The sequence below is a fragment of the Colobus angolensis genome, unplaced genomic scaffold (genome assembly GCF_000951035.1).
Source record: "Colobus angolensis palliatus isolate OR3802 unplaced genomic scaffold, Cang.pa_1.0 Scaffold113, whole genome shotgun sequence".
NCBI classification, from domain to species: domain Eukaryota; kingdom Metazoa; phylum Chordata; class Mammalia; order Primates; family Cercopithecidae; genus Colobus; species Colobus angolensis.
In genome coordinates, this window is record NW_012112364.1 from 4123461 (window position 1) to 4142167 (window position 18707).

At 38.5% G+C, this 18707-nt stretch overlaps 1 protein-coding gene across 1 annotated transcript in view; it reads left to right on the forward strand.

Moving 5' to 3' along the window:
- MIPEP (mitochondrial intermediate peptidase) overlaps window positions 1–18707 on the forward strand; it is a 151785-nt gene that overhangs the window by 65986 nt on the left and 67092 nt on the right. The window contains exons 15-16 of the mRNA XM_011958800.1: window positions 12241–12315; window positions 15433–15552. Of these exons, the coding sequence (XP_011814190.1) occupies window positions 12241–12315; window positions 15433–15552 (195 nt within the window). The remainder of the gene's footprint in view (window positions 1–12240; window positions 12316–15432; window positions 15553–18707) is intronic.

An 18707-nucleotide genomic window follows, 5' to 3' on the forward strand; every position in this document is an offset into this window, starting at 1 on the left:
GAGAAAATAGGATACTCTGAGATTTCTTTAGGCTAAGAGGCAAAAGAGTAGCAATAGAAAACACAGGATGCCTCACTCAGACCCAAGCCTCTGTCCTTCACACAGTGCTACCTCCTTATGGACCATTTTTCTGCTTGTAAAATTAGAACAATTTAAATCTGCTCATCTTTGTTTTTCAAGTCATTGTGATGACTGTTTTTTTCTAAGTCAGGTATCTCAAACTTTAACACAAAATCACCTGGGGATCTGGATAAAATGCAGATTTTGATTTAATGGATGTGAAGTGGGTTCAGGATTCTGTATTTCCAAGAAGCGCTCAGAACAGCTTGCAGTGAACCGAGATTGTGCCACTGCACTCCAGCCTGGGTGACAGAGTCAGACTCCATCTCGAAAAAAAAAAAAAAAAAAAAAAAGAAGTGCCCAGATGCTGCTGGTCTTTACTTTCTTTGGGCTTCACATAGTTGGGTAATTACTGTTCTTACAATCCACATTTAGGAAAAAAAAAAGAAAAGAAAAGTTACAATTCTGAGCAAGGCACAGACTTTTATCTTCTTAGTATAAGAAGGAGGCCGGTTTTATAGTCTTTCATTTTCCCTTTCTGGCCGTAAATGTGTTCTGGCATTATTAACAAACAATAGAATAAGCGAGCACCAGGAGCCCTCTCCTGCACAGCTGTGTGTTTGGGTACACAAAGAGGGTGGGGCCCCCACTCCCTAGTGTCCTTTAACGGGACCTTTCACACAGCAGTGGCTGATTGTGTCTCACAGAGTCTAGTTGGGGCTCCAGAAATCTTACGTTTAAACCATTGGATGCATCGTGGGAATAGGGTGAATCAGTTAGCTAAATGCTCAAAACAGGAGCACTTCGTTACCCAACCGTAGTACGGCCTTGTGGGGTGGGGTGATGTGAGGCAACCACTCCAGGGCTTAAGTCAGTTCTTTTTAGTTTATAGGCAACTTTGGCATGTTAGACAGGCTGCATTCTCTTATTGTAGTCATATAGTCAAATCTTGAGTTTTTAGACATAAACACAGGAATTACTCTTTTAAATACAGTGGTAATGGTGGAAAAATTCAGGTAGGATTATTACAGTAAGCACATTAGGTCACTGTAGTTAATTATTGGCATATTATATTCCAATTGTAGAAACAACATTTCTATCATTTTCCTATTTTAAAAAAACACCCACGATGTGTGATCTCTGCATTTGAAATACCAGTGTTACGATAGTACCAATGGCACCGTTTATTATTACGGTAATTGCCTTTCCAACACTGTAAGTGATTACTCTCTTCTCAATTCTTTTATTGCTTTATCTGCACCTCTTTTGTGGCTCTTGGCGCATTTTCCCATTGCTTTATTAATTCGGAAATGCGTGTGGCCCTTCTGTGTCCACACGGTCAACTCACCATGGGTCAAAAATGCTTGGAAAAAAATAGTACTAATAACAACACAATTATTAAAATGCAAATAAAAAAGCAGTACAGTGTAACAACTATTCACATAGCTACTTTCTATTAGGTATTACAAGTAGTCTAGACATGATTTAAAGTATTTAAGAGGACGTGCATCATAGGTTATATGCAAATACACTACTGTTTTATATTGGGGACTTGAACATGAATGGATTTTGTTCTTGGAGGAAGGTCCTGGAACCAACCCCCCTCAGATACTGCAGGTTGTACATTCCTTTTCTGGTTCCAGGTAGCAGGATCAGGTGAGATTCATTGTGTATTACCCAACTACTTAGTAGGGTGCCTTGTACAAGGTGGGGTGCTCGGTGAAGATGAGCCCAGAGAGTCTCTGTGGCAGGTCTTACCTGCTTTTCCTGCTCTGTCTTCTCTGACAGCCCATTTAGTAAGCACAGGAGGCAGCCAGCTTCAAACCAGGGCTCATTTGGAATCGGTGGGATTCTCTAGTGACAGAAAAAATCTGCAGATATTTTTATAAAAGAAACTAGGAAGGGACATAAATTATCTGAAGTATAAAGTTCACTCAGAAAAATTACTTTGAAATAAATTCACATTAAGATAAATTCTCAAGCCATGTTTAAAGTAGTCTGCCTTTGTTAGGGGATACAGATTTTTAAGAAAACTGTTTCTGAACAACTCTATAGTAAGATAGTTTGTAAAGGTTGCAGATTGCAAAGCTTTATTGAGGGTATAACTAGATTTACTATTGTATTTCAATAAAAATGTCTCCATAAAAATAATAGTTGATAGGTGATACTTGAAAAAATAACAGTGGAAATCTCCCTCTTTACTGTGGAAAAAGAAGGTGTTGCAGGAGGGAAATGTGGAGCTTGCGGTTGGTATTATTTGGCATTTTTCGGTGTGGAGGCAGTGTTGGATGCTGGCTATTTTTCTTCTGTTTTGGAGCAGAGAAATCAGAAGGAGTTTTGTGGATCTGCTAATGCATTGAAGAGACCAGAACATATGGCATCTTCTGTGCTCTATCCATTTGTTCCCTGGCCATAAAGAAAGGCAAATTAGTGTGCTTTCATGAGCTCCATCAACTTGCATTTCTTAGAAGTGCACACTCTGACGGCGCAGTGGAACTGGCTCAGGCGCCAGACTGGCAGGACACCCTGCAGACAAGTTCCCAGAATGCCTGGGGGCTGTGCTGGCCTGGGAGAGGCAGAGCCAGGTGCAATGGAGAAGAGCTGAAGAGGAGCTTTCTAATAAAGTGGGTGTAAATGTAAGACTGGAAAGAAGCATAAGATAGGCAGAATAACAGCTGTATTTATTCCTTTATTTTGTTAAGATGTTTTATTTATAAGAATTCTTTCTTTTATTAGTGAAAGTTTACATTTAATTGCTTTACCAAGTCATTTTCCAACCAGTGTTCTACATATTAAATCACCTGATTATAAAAGATGTATGGGGTGGAGGGAATAGGTGGTCTATGCTCAAGTAATTTTGGAAAATGGATGTAGCATTAAGTGGGTTTCTATATGTAAAGGGAGGACTACATATAATTTAATATGCTAATAACTGGAATCCCCAAGAAAGGTGTTTACTTGAGTGAATCTCCTAGACAATCTGACCTGCTTTTATTGTTGGCTCTTCTACCACAGGCAGGACCTCTGTTCAGTCAACACAAGCATAAGAGTTGGACAACGTCAAGTGAAGGCCAAGTAACTTCACTCAACAGGATGCTATAGATACAAATTTAAGAGTGCTCAAAGAGTTTCTCACACTTAACCCACTTTTTAAATGACACATCTGTAAACCTCTTTGGGAAGACATGTACAATATACTGTGTGTGAAACACTTGGAATGAAAAGAGGTTTTTTTTCTTCTTTTTTTTTTTTGAGATGGAGTCTCCCTCTTGTCACCCAGGCTGGAGTGCAGTGACGCAATCTTGGCTCACTGCAACCTCTGCCTCCTGGGTTCAAGCAGTTCTCCTTCCTCAGCCTCCCAAGTAGCTGGGATTACAGGTGCATGCCACCACACCTGGCTAATTTTTGTATTTCTAGTGGAGATGGGGTTTCACCATGCTGGCAAGGCTGGTCTCAAACTCCTGACTTCAGGTGAACCACTGGCCTTGGCCTCCCAAAGTGCTGGGATCACAGGTGTGAGCCACCATGTCTGGCTTTTTTTTCTGTTTTTTTTTTTTTTTTTTTAATAAAAAGTGGAGAATTTATGCTCTATTTTGGACCAAATATATAACACATAGAGATTTATAGTTCTGTATCTAAAACTTTGGGTTTAGATGTTTTGGAATTCAGAATTTTCTGGATTTTTAGAAAATTGATATGTTTATCAAAGAAAAAATTACAGCAAATTTGGTTATAGATCTATTTTACTTTTATATGTGGTTCATGAATTGGGCAGCCTCTATTCTACAAAATAGAATGAAAGCTCCCCCTGGGCGATAGCAGAACAGTGGGTTTTATAAGGTGAGAACAAGGTTTTATAAGGTGAGAACACTAGAAAAAAAAGCCAGTTGATTAGCATCAGGTTCCTCTTTTGTAAGTGTTAAAGCAAAGGGAGCTTCCATATTACAGCGACTCAGCTAGACTGCGATCTGTTTTCAGGAAACACTGGACCGTATGGGATCTATCCCCTTCTCTAAAACTTCAGTTTGATTGTGTGGCATTTAGCATGAGTGACTCCATTTGGTTTGTTTTTGTCTGTTGGGGCCTAGTGTAGGAGCTCTATGTAAAACAATGGCCTCCCATAATTTTTGTTTAACCGTATACTGTGGATATTGAATTAAAAGGAATGAATAAACCTAGCGAGTTCTGGTAAAGTACCCAGTAGTGAAACACGTTCATATTTCTGCATATTCACAGTGTGTAAGGGTAAATATTTTTAAAAGATAAATACTTTACAAACTTCACATTTGCCCATGTCAGGTCTTGCCATCTAATTTTTTTTGGTCAAATTTATGAGAAGTTTCCAGTCTTCAGATCTTTATGGGTTATGGAATTTCAGGTAAGGGATCTAGACCAGTACTCACAGGAATTAGAATGAGGCACATCACTGAATTTCCTTCTCCACTGTTACATTTAGCCTAAAGCTGCCTTATGTGTTTTAAATTAGGCTTAAAGATTTCTCCATACAGAATGAACTCTAACCTCACTAGAGGTATAAACAGCCTGTAACCTACCCTTGTACCAATCACAGAGTTTCAGCAAATCACAGGCTGTTCAAACCTTGTTCAAATAAGGCAAATGCGAGCTGTAACCAACCCAGCTGTTTCTGTACCTCACATCTGTTTTCTGTAGGTCATTTTCCTTTTTCTGTCCATAAATATTGTCAGACTATATGGCAGCTCCTGAGTCTCTCTGAACCTATTGTGGCTCCAAGGACTGCCCAATTTTCAAAGTGTCCTTTGCTCTGCTTAACTCTGTTACATTTATGTATTTATTTATTTATTCATTCATTCATTTTTTTTGAGACAGAGTCTCGCTCTGTCACCCGGGCTGGAGTGCAGTGGTGCGATCTCGGCGCACTGCATCCTCTACCTCCCGGGTTCCAGTGATTCTCCTGCCTCAGCCTCCTGAGTAGCTGGGATTACAGGCACCCGCCACCAAGCCCGGCTAATTTTTTTTTCTTTTTTTTAAGTATATACAGAGTTTCATCATGTTGGCCAGACTGGCCTCGAACTCCTGACCTCAAATGATCAGCCTGCCTCAGCCTTCCAAAGTGCTGGAATTACAGGAGTAAGCCACTGCGCCTAGCCAAACTCTGTTACATTTAATTTGTCCACAGTTTTTCTTTTAACACTGCTTAGCCCACTGCAAAACCCAGAACTAAATGTATGGCCCAACTGGGAAAATGACATGGAATTATAGGAAACATGTTTTAATGTGCCTAACCTCAGTTCTGACCTCATTTTATTTTTCTGTTTTCATTTTTCTTTATCTAACTTCCTTATGTATCAATCATATACTAATTGTGTATTAAATATATAAATTATATTCACTGAATGTTTTATTGTTTTATTAAGTGTTCATTCAGTAAACACTGAATGTTTACTGATCCTTTTGTGGGGGAACTTGTCGAAGTATCAGTCAAACAAATTTTGGATGGAAGTGCCTTTGCCATCAAGGGGCAGCATACCTTAATCACAGGATCGAATTTTGAGGGGTACAAAAACAAATTGAAAGTGAATCAGCAAGCCCGAAGTTACACACCTGCAGCATGCGTCACGCACTCCACCTTCTTGTGATGCAGGTATCGGAATTTTAATGCTTTTGAGGGCAGAGGATGATGTTTTATTGTTGTTCTTGTTACAGGAAAAATTATTCATGAAAGTTATTAAAGAACAGTAAGGCAGACTATAGCAGGGGGGCTACTGCAGTAAGGTTTGGTAGTAGGGGAGAGATTCTGCTCAACTCCAAATACAAGGAAAAGTGAAGATTTATAGCCAAGGAGCGAGCGAGTGGAAGGAGTTGGAGGATAAAAAATTACTAAGATGGGGAAAGGGGGATTCTCACTCGACTGACCCAACTGCTTGAGACAGTACTCAGCTATGCTGTCTTACCATACGTGCCAAAGCTTTGCAGGTTTCTTCATGATAGTCTCTGATGATGTCTAATTCCTGGCTTAAAAGGATTTCACCTTTTGTAAAGCTTTTCTGCCTTTGTATTTGGTTTGGTTTGGTTTGGTTTTTCTCCTTTGGAGGCTAAGCCCAAATGATGTTACTTAATGGAAGTCTGAACTGTTGGGAATTTGCCCATCCACGTAGGCTGCAGAAAGCTCGAAAGAGCACTGCTGGCAACCAGCCTTCCTACAGGAAAAGGCAGGTAGAATGCTAACTTTTCCCGAGCTCACAGGGAAGCTGAGGTCTCAGGCCTGGAGGTGTCTAAAGCCAAAGAGATACAGATGGCTCACCTGTGGCGGATCGTGGGTGGAAAGGCTGACTGCCATACGAGGGGTTACGAAGAGATCAGTAACACTTTAGCAGATGGTTAGAGAGCCGGTGTAGACTGGAGTATCAGTCTGGAGTACCTGAGGCCCTGATGCTGGAGGAGTTAGCGTTCACTTATGGGCCATTTTCTGTCGGCCTCCTCTGGGTGCTCTTGAGAGCAGGGTGGGAAAGCAGACAGGCCTCCTCCATGTTGTAGGAAGTGATTGGCTGTTGCTGCAGGAATAACAGAAAATCCTGACTCCCTGCTCCGAGATAAAGTAGTCGATAAAAGCAAACTCAGGGACTTGAAAATAACTAACAACTAGAATAACTTCAAAGTCACTGTCTGTCAGGAACTTAACCATTAAAGGATAAGATGGAAAACATGGATAACATGTATGAACAGATAGGGAGAAGTGGAAACTACAAGAAACAGTCAAATGCAAGTGCAGGAAATAAAGCCACGATACCACATACGAAGAATTCCTTTGAGAAGCTCATCCATACGCTCGATGAAGCTGGGGAAGGAATCAGTGAATTTAAAGATAGGTTAGGTCAGTAGAAATTATTTAAACTGAAATCCAGAGAGGGGAAAGGAGTAGGGGATGGGAAACAAAAACCAAACCAAGCATCCAAGAACTCTGGGACAATACCAGCCCGCGTAACACTCATGCAGTTCACGTTCCCGAAAGGAAAAGACCAGCCCGCGTAACACACATGCAGTTCACGTTCCCGAAAGGAAAAGAGAGCCGTAACAAACCAGAGAAATATTTGATGTCATAATAACTGAGAACTTGCCAAAAATAATGAAAAGCACACCAGAGCTCCAAGAAGCTTCCGGAATCCCAAGCAGGATAAATAATGAAAGAATATACCTGGATACATTGTTGTCAAACTGCTGGAAACCAAAGATAAAGAGAAAACCTTAAACGCAACCGGGCAGAAAAGACGTTACAAACAGAAGTAATAATTACAGTAGACTTTTCATTCAAAGCTATGCAATTCTGAACTATCTAGACTTACAGCATGAGATTTTCCGATTAGTACCAGTGTTTTCTAAATATGAGCTAGAACGTGCAGATGAAAAACTGACACACTGTTTGATAAGATAGCCAGTTCTACTTAAGGTGAGAGAAAATATTTTCAAACAGTGAGTTAATGACTAAGTTTTGTGGCAGATACTGAAATATCAAAGATATTAATAGATTAGTAGCACATTACTCTATTTCATTGTGGGGTTTTTTTGTAAACCTTAAATTAATTACCAGGTTAGAGAAAGCACCCTTTTCTAAAGCCGGGTAATTTGACGAGGCATACATTTTGGGTTAAAGATGATCGGCTATTTTATAAATGAAAAAAAAAAAAAACAAAGGGACCTGGCACAGTGGCTCATGCCTGTAATCCCAACAGTTTGGGAATCCTAGACGGGTGGATCTCCTGAGGTCAGGAGTTCGAGACCAGCTCGGCCAACATGGCAAAACCCCATCTCTACTATACAAACATTAGGCATGGTGGTACATGCTTGTAATGCCAGCTACTTGGGAAGCCGAGGTGGGAGGAATCACTTGAACCTGGGAGGCAGAGGTTGCAGTGAGCCAAGACTGCACCGCTGCACTCCAGCCTAGGCTACAGGGTGAGACTCTGTCTCAAAAAAAAAAAAAAAAAAGAAAGAAAGAAAATAATCAGGAAACTATGAAAGTACATTCCTTATTTAGAACTCAATTGTTAGGTGCTACAGAGAAAATTGTTTAGCTATAATTCCTGTCTTCTGAGAACTTATAAATCTGAAACAGACCACATTTGCAGAATACATAGATAAAACAGTAAAATGTAAACAAAGTTTGTCCAGGTCAGTGATTATTTTATTATGTAGTGCAGCAGTAGTAAAGTATACCAGCTACCATTTATTCACTATCTATGTTAAACCTGACATATTCAAATTTTAAAACACATTATCTCGCTTGATTCTCATCCTATGAAAAGATAATATCAACATCTTGCAGTTGAGGAAAATGTGGCTTCACCAAGTTCAGTGAGTTGCCCAGCATCCGTGCCGCTCAGCTGGAAAGTAGCACAGCTGGGATTCAAACTCAGTTGTAGCTGACGCTCCTGCTATGCTACAGTGAAGCGCAATCATGGGAGTTTGAAATGCAGGTAGATTTTGGTGTTAAGGCAGGTCACGCTCTCCATTCTACTGTAATGGGTTAAGTTCATGGAATGAATGGTATTTCTGGATTAATTGGATATTGTGAAGCAGCCGTTTCAGTGGTCAGGAGTTAGATTGCTAGAAACAGCCTGAAAGCCCAAAAGAGCTCTCCAGTCCTGACGTTTCTTGCATAGTTGTTCTTTACCATAATTAGCTAATATAAACATTCTTGATTTATAGCATTCTTAGTATGCTGGTCGGAACTTCTTGATTTTTAATAAGTATGGTCGTGTCCATATCCTCAGAAGAATTGAGAAATTACATGTCAGTGTTGAGATAGGAGATTTAAAGGTCGGTGGAAGGGAGTATTTTCTGCCTTGGAAATTATAGAAATTGAAATAGTATCTGGTGAAACATGCAGCTGATAATATGGTGAACGTTACTTCTAATGCCTCCGAGTTTGGTAAATTTTCCCATTCAATATAATGAACATCATCATGATATTCAAGGCTTAGGTGTTCTAAATGCATTTTCATTTTTACATAGTTGCTCATTACCTGTCAGCTTAGATACGTTAATTCTGTTTCTTTAAATGTAGCAGATGTGAGACTCTTGTGTTTAGGAGACAATCATATTAAACATTTGTGGTGCTCTGTAGACTTCATTGCTTTTGGAATTACAGCAAAATTGAATTACAGTCAACCTTCTGTATCTGTGGGTTCCGCATCTGTGGATTCAGCCAACAGCAGATCGAAATGATTTGGGGGCCAGACCCAGTGGCTCTTGCCTGTAGTCTTAGCTCCTCGAGATCTTGGCTGAGGTGTAAGGACCTTTGAGCCCAGGAGTTCGAGGACGCAGTGAGTTATGATTGTGCCACTGCGCTCCAGCCTGGGCAACACAGTGAAACCCTGCTTCTGAGAGAGATAGGTATATTTTTTATATATATATATTTATTTATAGATATACATAAATGTGTATTTATATGTATATATATTGGGGGAAGAAAAATGGATGGTTGTGTCTTTAAACATGTACAGACTTCTTTTCTTGTCATTATTTTCTAAAACATACACTATAACAACTATTGACACACATGAGGTGATTTCAAGGATACAGGAGGATGTGCATAGGTTGTATGCAAATACCATATCATTTCCCAGCAGGGACTTGCGCGTCTACAGATCTTGGTATCCTTAGGGGGTCCCGGAACCAGTTCCCCCACGTATACCAGGGAACACTGTAATTCAGTATTGGTTATCATGGCCGCGACTGGCAAAGCAATATTTACAGAAGAAAATCTTGACCAGGAAACATTTTTAAGTTTCAGTTTTAATTTTGAGACATTGTTTATTTTTAAAAAATAACTTTACATATAACTTTAAAAGAAAATCAGTTTGTATGGTATTTATTTTTTCAAATGTGTTATTTTTTGAAAAGCAAGTATTTTCTAACAGAATAAGCATGTAACTTCATTTCAATTAATACATTTATTCCAGTTGACTAACAATCAAACTAGGTTTTTTAAAAAAGAACATTGACTTTTTTGTAAAAAACACACACAGTGTAAGTGTATTTTTTATTTGTGATTTGATGAGTTAATGATTCTGTCCTCTGAACTATTCTACTAGGATTGTACTTATTCTCTACTTACGTGTCTCTTTACAAGTGAATGTTCTTTGTATTACAATATATAGTAGACACTGAATATATAATTGGAGTACTTAACTTTTTATTTTGAAATAGTTATAGATTCACAGAAAGTTGCAAAAACAAAAATGCAGACAGGTCCTATGTCCCCTTCACTCAGTTTTCTCCAGTGGTAGCATTTTTTGTTTTTTTTCTAAATACATGTATATATATATTTTTAGAGGCAGTGTCTGGTTTGCTGGTAGGGAAGAAAGCCTCATGACAGTGAGCGAGGGAGGGGGAGAGTGAGGCGCGACCAACTGCCCATGCCGTCATGGTCTGGAACTCAGTTTCCAGCGTTTCTCTGGGGTCCCTTTGGCCAACAGAGGGTCTGTTCAGTCGGTTAGGGGCTCAGAATTTTTTTTTATATCTCAGGGTGGAGATGGGACCCGGCGTGGCTCAGCTTCCCGGCTTCTCCAATGGGGACTGCCTTTCCGTCCTCTGCTGGCTTCTGCCTTCTGCCAACAGCGCTGTTCTTTCCTATGCTTTGCGTGTGCTGTTTCTTCTGCCTGAAATGCTTCTTTCCCCTTCCCACCCATCTTTCTTTTGTCTAGTTAACACCTGTTCATTCTGCAAATCTCACTCGTACGTCCATCAAGCCTTTCAAGGCCACAGCTCACGTGTCGTCCTACGGGCCTTTTCTTGACGGCCCGCGTTACAGTTAGTAACTGGGGAATTGGTGCTTACGTGGAGAATGTTAGCTGAGAAGTTTTGGGGGCAGACACCCGCTGTGGCCCACCGTTTGTGCCCCTTGTGCCTAATACAGTAAGCACTGTATTTACGTGGTCTTCATGCGTGTTAAGTGAGGAAATACTGTCACAGCTGGATGGGTTATTCTTGCCCACTGCCCAAAACGCGAATGCACTGAGAACAGCAAATATTGCAACAAAGAAGCAGTTTAATCATAGCAGGGCCAGCTAAGTGGAAAACAGAAGGCATTTCTCAAATCCACCTGTGTCTCAGCGCGTTAAAAAAAATGGTCTTTTCTGCCTAGTTTACTTCGCTTGCTGCCAAATGGAAAGAGAAAAAGGCTGTAGGTTTGTCATCTGAGCAGTCAGCAGATTCTATGTCTTTCACTTAAGAAGCCATTTCCTAGCAGTTCTTCTGTTAGTTAATTCTTTCACAAATCTGTCCTGAGTGTCTGCCGGCTCCAGTCACTGTTCTAGGCCCTGGGAGTAGACTCCTACAAAGCAGTGGCTGGTTTCTGCTTCCAGCAGACAGCCCACATTCTCATTCACAGGTGGTTAATTTATACGACCATACCACTGAGTAACTTACCATTAGTCTTTATATAATGTGTTTCTCTTTAGAGGGGCCTTTAGTTTAATTGGGTTGTAAATCAATATCTTTATTTAATAAACATAAGTATGAATTATTTTAAAGTAGAGTAAGATTGAGCAAAGTTCTTGTTCAACCACATTATTAATTTATTTCTAAGAGGATCTGTATGTTATGGGATTAGGCCTAATTCATCTCAAAAAGAAAGCCTTAAATCACATAGGGACATGAAGTGTCCAGACTCTACAGTTCTTTTAGGTTGGAAAAGAAAATAATCTGCAATTCATTATTATGACTATTTGTTAGGATGTCAGTTTAGCTTTAACACTGGCTGACACCATGAATTACCATTTATTTCTTGACATTTTCATCTTTTAGTCCTATTGTCAGTTATTATATGCACTTAAGAGTCAAGAGAGTATTTGAACAGGCTCTCACTGATAGCAAAGGAACAGAAAACGTATTCCCTTTGAGGTTTTAAATACATTTTTAAAGATTGGCACTAAGTCTTAGTTCTACATAATCCTTTATTTTCATGTACAAACCCTTATTTGACAATTACCACTTTTTGAAATTAAACAGAATGTCTTTATTCATGTTGTCTTGCCAACTAAAATATTTAAAGTTATTATTTTTAAACTATCATGAAATTCTATTACTCATTTTACATTTTATGTTGTTTTTAAATTTCCTGACTCGTAAGTATTGTGTACATAGTGCAGTGACTTATTAAGCAGTTTATTCACATATATGTTCTTTTGTTTTATCAAGCCACTGCCAAAAAATATGGTGTCTCGTCTTTGTGAATCTAAAAAGGTTTGTGCTGCGGCTGATATGCAACTTCAGGTATGTATGTACCTTTGTTCTGAAGTTTTCCAGAGTCATTATCCCAAATACATATCTAACTTTAAATTCTTGCCAGTGATACCTATTTATTATAATAATTATGCTTCTAAAACATCTTTCATCTGAGTTCAAAGAACTTGACCAAAATTGACTCATTTAGTCCTCACACTGCCCTTATGAAGTAGGCATTGAATAAAATTATTTCCCAACCAGGCACGGTGGCTCACACCTGTAATCCCAGCACTTTGGGAGGCTGAGGTGGGTGGATCACGAGGTCAGGAGTTTGAGACCAGCCTGACCAACACGGTGAAACCTCGTCTCTATTAAAAATACAAAAATTAGCCGGGCATGGTGGTGCGTGCTTGTAATTCCAGCTACTCAGGAGGCTGAGGCAGGAGAATCGAACCAGGGAGGTGGAGGTTGCCGTGAGCCGAGATCTTGCCACTGCACTCCAGCCTGGGCAACAGAGTGAGACTCTGTCTCAAAAAAAAAAAAAAAAAAATTTCCCATTTTCAGTTGGGAAAAAATGAAACTTTCGAAAAATTACATGACTTCTGCTAAATCACACATTTTACCAGCTAAATTAAGGCTCAAACTTAATTATATATATATGTATGTTTATTCATTCTGTATCTTTTAAAAATTTTTGCCTTTTTAGGTTTGAAATTTAGATAGTAATTGCTGTTAGTTTTAGATAATATTCGAAACCAACTTCCCAGGTTTCGAGATGAAGACTAGAAAACTTTCATGAACCATCTGGATGCTAGGTCTGCATGACACCAGATGCGTATGTAGATGTTTGTAATGACTGAGATTGTTTATGGAATTCTCACTCCTCTTCAGATCTTGAGAGTTATGTAAACACCCTAAACACCCATCTTTCATCTTAGGCAATATTCACTTTATGATGATTCAGTTACCTGTTTGACAAAGTAACCACTATTTAATTGCTTTATGGTTTTGTAAAATTCAGTCCCTAGAAGGTAATGAATGTGCTCTGTTTTTCTGTACCTTGAAACATGAAATCCATGTTTCAATGAAGGAAATCTATTATACAGACAAAACTATGAATCTATATTTGCTTTACCTTACTCAGTATCTATTCATATCAATAAAATTTTTAAAGGATTTCTGAATTATTTTTAAAAATTAACATTACTTGGCTGGCAAAAGTCCTGATTTGCTGGTATCTTTAGTAGAAGGCCTGGCTTTTAAAAGTCTGTCTTGTGGCTTTCTTCTTGAAAAATTGTTCTAATAATTTTCTTTTAAAATGGAAAACCAACCTTTCCCTCCTCCTCCCTCCAAAAACAATAGCCCCTAGAGACAGAGAGAGACAAAGTCCTGGTGGAGGAGCTGCCAGGGTTCAGCTTTCATATTGCACTAGGACAGTGGAGACAGACAAAGGTAGGAAGGAAGTGAATTGTTTCAGCTTTCTGTGGGGACATAAACAGTGTTTTAAAAACTACAGCTTTTTAAATTATTGTTTTAAAAATAGGCTCTTTATTTTTCCGTGGCTTAGTAAGTTTCTTGGTCCCAGGAATGCGTGACTCCCTGGGTGGGTGGATAGGCTCATCTCTTTGGAATTGTTTACTTTGTCAGCAAATAAACAGAAAAATAATGCACATTTAACTTATTTTACTCTGTTTTCATATTTAATTTATTTTTGCTCTGTTTTTATAATTCCAAAAAGTTACCCCATGTTTATATCATTTGTAAAAGGCATAATTGAAGAAGTGAAACTTCTGAATTCTGATTTATTTATACATTGGGGCAAAATAACACCTCAGTTGAGGTTAGAATGTAAGAGTTTCAGTTCCTGATAATTTACTCTGTTAGAATATAGGTAAGACATTGAGTAATTTTGGCCTCTCTGATTATCTTTATGCATTGTTACTCATTATAAAATGTAGAATTGAAAGAGCTATATAAATATATATAAATACATATATTTAGATTACCGGTTAGAAGAAAGCAATATTTATATTTAGGAAATGTCTGTATTTTTCTAGGGAAGGTTTAAACTTAACTTTATAATTTAGAACCATAATTCTATATCTGGATGCAGCCAGAAGCTAGAGATCATTTAAATTTTTTCTTTTAACCAAACTAATCCTCACTTCTTTCAAGTCAACAGCTGCACATTCTCTACAAATCCCATTTCTGAATCACAAAGATACATATCAGAAGCATAATTGCATGTCAAAATTTGTCCTTTAAAATAAAGCATTTTTTACTTGCCTGCATGAAGTCAAATATTCAAGTCAGTGTTCAAAAACAATATTTGAGTCAAATGTTGAGGTGAAAAAATGCTTTATGTTTATTTTAGATTTCTTTGCACAATTTAGTTTTGAGTACTTTGTAAACAGCAGATTTCATGTCCAAACTCTCTTTAATGCTCTCTTCTCCCACCGTGTTTCAATGGCCTATATCCTCTACTCAGAGGAGAGCGCTGCTTTTCCCCTGGTCATCTAGCTGAGCCCTCCCTATACAGCAGCTGCTTCCTTTGTACTTCCTGACACCAGGTGTGGGAGTCTAGTTCCAGCCTCTCCAACAGCTGCATCAGAATTCTTTGATACATCTCTACTCACCAGATGCTGCGTTGCTATTTCTTTCTCTACTCCCACCACACCTATTTAATTTTCTTTTACCTTTCATCACAAAACTAGAATTCTGACCATTTCATTTCTCTCATTTAAGATGTATCAGGATTCCAGGAAGAAACCAAACAGAATTTGTTAGATCCAGTGGGTCAAAAGTTGTAACTGGTTTTGTACATTTCTGTCTACATGTATTTTGGCAAAATTCCCATGTCACATATTTAATCTGCCACATTGTATATAAAGAGTATCTTATGGGTATGGTTCAAAATTCTTTAACATTTATGAAATATTTATTAAAATATTTATATTAAATATTAAAATATTTATTCCTTTTCATCTTTAGTATGGTCTTAAATGTGGTATGAAATACATTTCAAACCATATACGTTTATTTTTGTGACTGTTTTAAACTGTGATTGGTAACTGTTGTTCTGGTGCACTTATAGCATCTTTGGTCTACCACATCTTGATGTGAGGATGGACGACCAAAACTAAGTGGATGGTTTTATCTATCTAGGTCTTTTATGCCACTCTGGATCAAATCTACCATGGGAAGCATCCCCTGAGAAACTCAACCACAGACATTCTCAAGGAAACACAAGAGAAATTCTATGGCCTACCATACGTTCCAAATACCGTGAGTCCAGCATTTGGCTTCTGTTGTGTATTCTGAGTGGTTCTGCTAGTACTTCTGTAGCTTGTGATTACCTTCCCCTTTGGAGAACTTGAAATCCGTACATTTATGTTGAGGCTTCACATGGCGCAAATGCTGGAAATTGCCTGGCTTATTTAATATTTCCAAATACCCATTTATATGTTCTTATTTTCTGCCCTCTAGCAGTGTTTTTCTACCTTTCTGGAAATGTGGGGGTTAAAAAGGCCACTGGAGTTGGTCCATATTCTTCTTTTTAGTTATTTTTCTGTAATGTGAAAAATAGTGATGAATGTGATTACCAATCCTGAATCATTATCATTGCTAAGAGAATTAACGTGTATTGAGTATCTTACATTGTACCAGGAATTATAATAGGTGCTTTACATATCTTATCTTCTGGAGTACCTTGTCAGGAGAGAGAGCAGGAGTAATGTTACCATTTATTGGATTCTAGGCGCCAGACTCTATCTTATTCCTTTGGGAAAAGATCTCTGATTTAGCTCTCAAAATAACCTTATGCATTAAATAATATCCTAGTATTTGGAGCTCATTTGGAGGCACATACACACTGTTATGTCCTGTCTGAGATCATCTAGGTAGTTAAGTGATTGTGTTGGGGTTCAAAACAAACAGGCTTTTTTCATCACTCAAAGGCTCCTCCTGTAAGGAGCAGCTGAACACTGTGACTCCTAGTGCCGTTAACATGTGATTCTCGGTGCGGTTATGTGACTGACTTCACGTCACCCAGGCCTTTCTCAGGTGCAAGTGATAGAAACGCAGCTCACACGGACTTAAACAGAAAAGGGAATTTATTGAGTCTTATAACTGAAAGGTGCAGGGGCATAGGGGTGTTTCAAGTAAGTTGGATTTAGGTCTCCCACAATATTGTTAGAAATGTTTCTCTCTCTTTCCACTTCTCAGCTCTGTGTTTTTCTGGTACCTTTCATTCTCTGGCAATCTCCCCAGACCAAATGGTTTAATAACTACCAGTAGGTTCAGGTTTATGTCCTTCTAGCCTAGTTGGTCTAACAGGAAGAGAGCTAACTTGAAAGTGTTTTGTAAACTATAAAAAGCAGAATATTGGATAGCAGAATTCGTTGTGCTAAGAGGTTAAGTTAATCAGTAAACTACAACTGTCCACTAAATCTTGAGGTCCTAATGCTCAAATATGCATGGGAAAAGATCATGTTTACCAGACAAGTGAATCAACAGGATATTTTATCTTCATAATACCTCTTGTCATTAGTTTTCGATTGGCTTAGAACCTTAATTATCTGCTACAGGTATATAATGTCAGTCATACTAACTGTTTTTAATCTTACATGTAATTTACTGTTCTAATACTTTCTACTGCCGAGCTCTTGATTATCTGTATTAGTGAAAATTTATAGTGATAAGAATAATCTAACTATCTATTCATGGAATAAATAATAGCAATTGCCTAGATTTTACTAGCATTTTCGAATTCGCAGAGCATTGCCTGATTCACCTGCTTTTGGGCTTGTATGTTTTGGTTCTCATCTTATACTCTTTGTGGATATGAGTTCAACTTCATGACCAGTAAGTAGTAAAGTCCTAGGAACACTAACATGAGGAAAACTGGGATGCTTGCCAAAGCTGCAAAACTTCAATCTGACTGAGTTGCTTGCCCTCTGCCCTTTTTTATCATAGGTCTTGTAATAAAGTCACTATGTCTCTCTTTAAAAGAAAACTCAACTTCCTTACCATCCAGATTTCTTCTCTGTAATCATTTAACATACTAAGATGAAGTATTAGTGGCAAGCAAATTCTGAATCAACAATCCATAAATCACTTAATTTGAAAGGAAGAGTGATGCTAAGTCCATGTGCCTTGTCCTATTTCCTTTTGAGAAAATAGAAAGATGTATCTCTTTACTGGGATTAGCTCCACAATTCATTTTCGGTAGCCATCGCCCACTCTTTGTGTAAACTGTTTTAAGAGGTCTTTAAAAGAAACATAGCTATGTTTAGAGGAAGAAAAAAACATTATTTTAAGGCTTGCCTTTTAAAAAAAGTGTCTGAGAGTTTGTTTAGATTTGTACAAATAGCCTACTCTTCCTACTTAGAAACTTCTGCATTTCTTCATTTGTTTGTCAATTCATTCATCAAACATATATAACATTCCCAAGAGCAAGTTGGTGGACTTGACCATTCAGGATTCAGATAAAGCTGCAGGAATGAAGACAGTCTAACACTGGGGTGGGGATGCACAGATAGCAGTGGAACCGGAGCAAGAGCCCAAAGGCAGACTCAGCAAATCAATAGACTCTTGAATATAGGTTGAGTGACACTGTAATCATTGGGTGAAGAAGGAACAATTTTTTTAAATGGTGTTGTAGTGATTGATCATCTATTTGGAAAAAAAATGGACCTCTGTATCACACTGCACACAAAAAATAGAGTTAAAGACCAAGATGTGGAAAGTAAAGCTTTAAATTTTAGAAGATAATACAAAAGAATTTTTTCTTTTTGATAGTGTTTCTGTTGTTGTTTTGAGATAGAGTCTTGCTCTGACTCCTAGGCTAGAGTGCAATGGCGCAATCTTGGCTCACTGCAACCTCTGCCTCCTGGGTTCAAGCAATTCTCCTTCCTCAGCCTCCCGAGTAGCTGGGATTACAGGTGTGCGCCACCACACCCAGCTAATTTTTGTATTTTTAGTAGAGACAGGGTTTCACCATGTTGGCCAGGCTGGTCTCGAACTCCCGACCTCAGATAATCCACCTGCCTTGGCCTCCCAAGGCTGAGGATTACAGGCATGAGCCACCATGCCTGGCCTTGATGGTGTTTTTTATACCCACTCTGAATATCATACATTTTATACAGATGCTTCTCAACTTACGACGCGGTTAAGTCCCAGTAACCCATTGTAAGTTGAAACTATCATAAGTCAAAAATACATTTAATACCCCTGCACTGCTGAATGTCATAGCTTAGCCTAGCCTACCTTAAATGTGCTCAGAATGCTTATATTAGCCTACAGTTGGGCAAACTCATCTAACACAAAGTCTATTTCATAATAAAGTGTTGAATATCTCACGTAATTTATTGATTACTGTACTGAAAGTGAAAAACAAAATGGTTGTCAGGCGCCCAAAGTACAGTTTCTACTGAATGCAT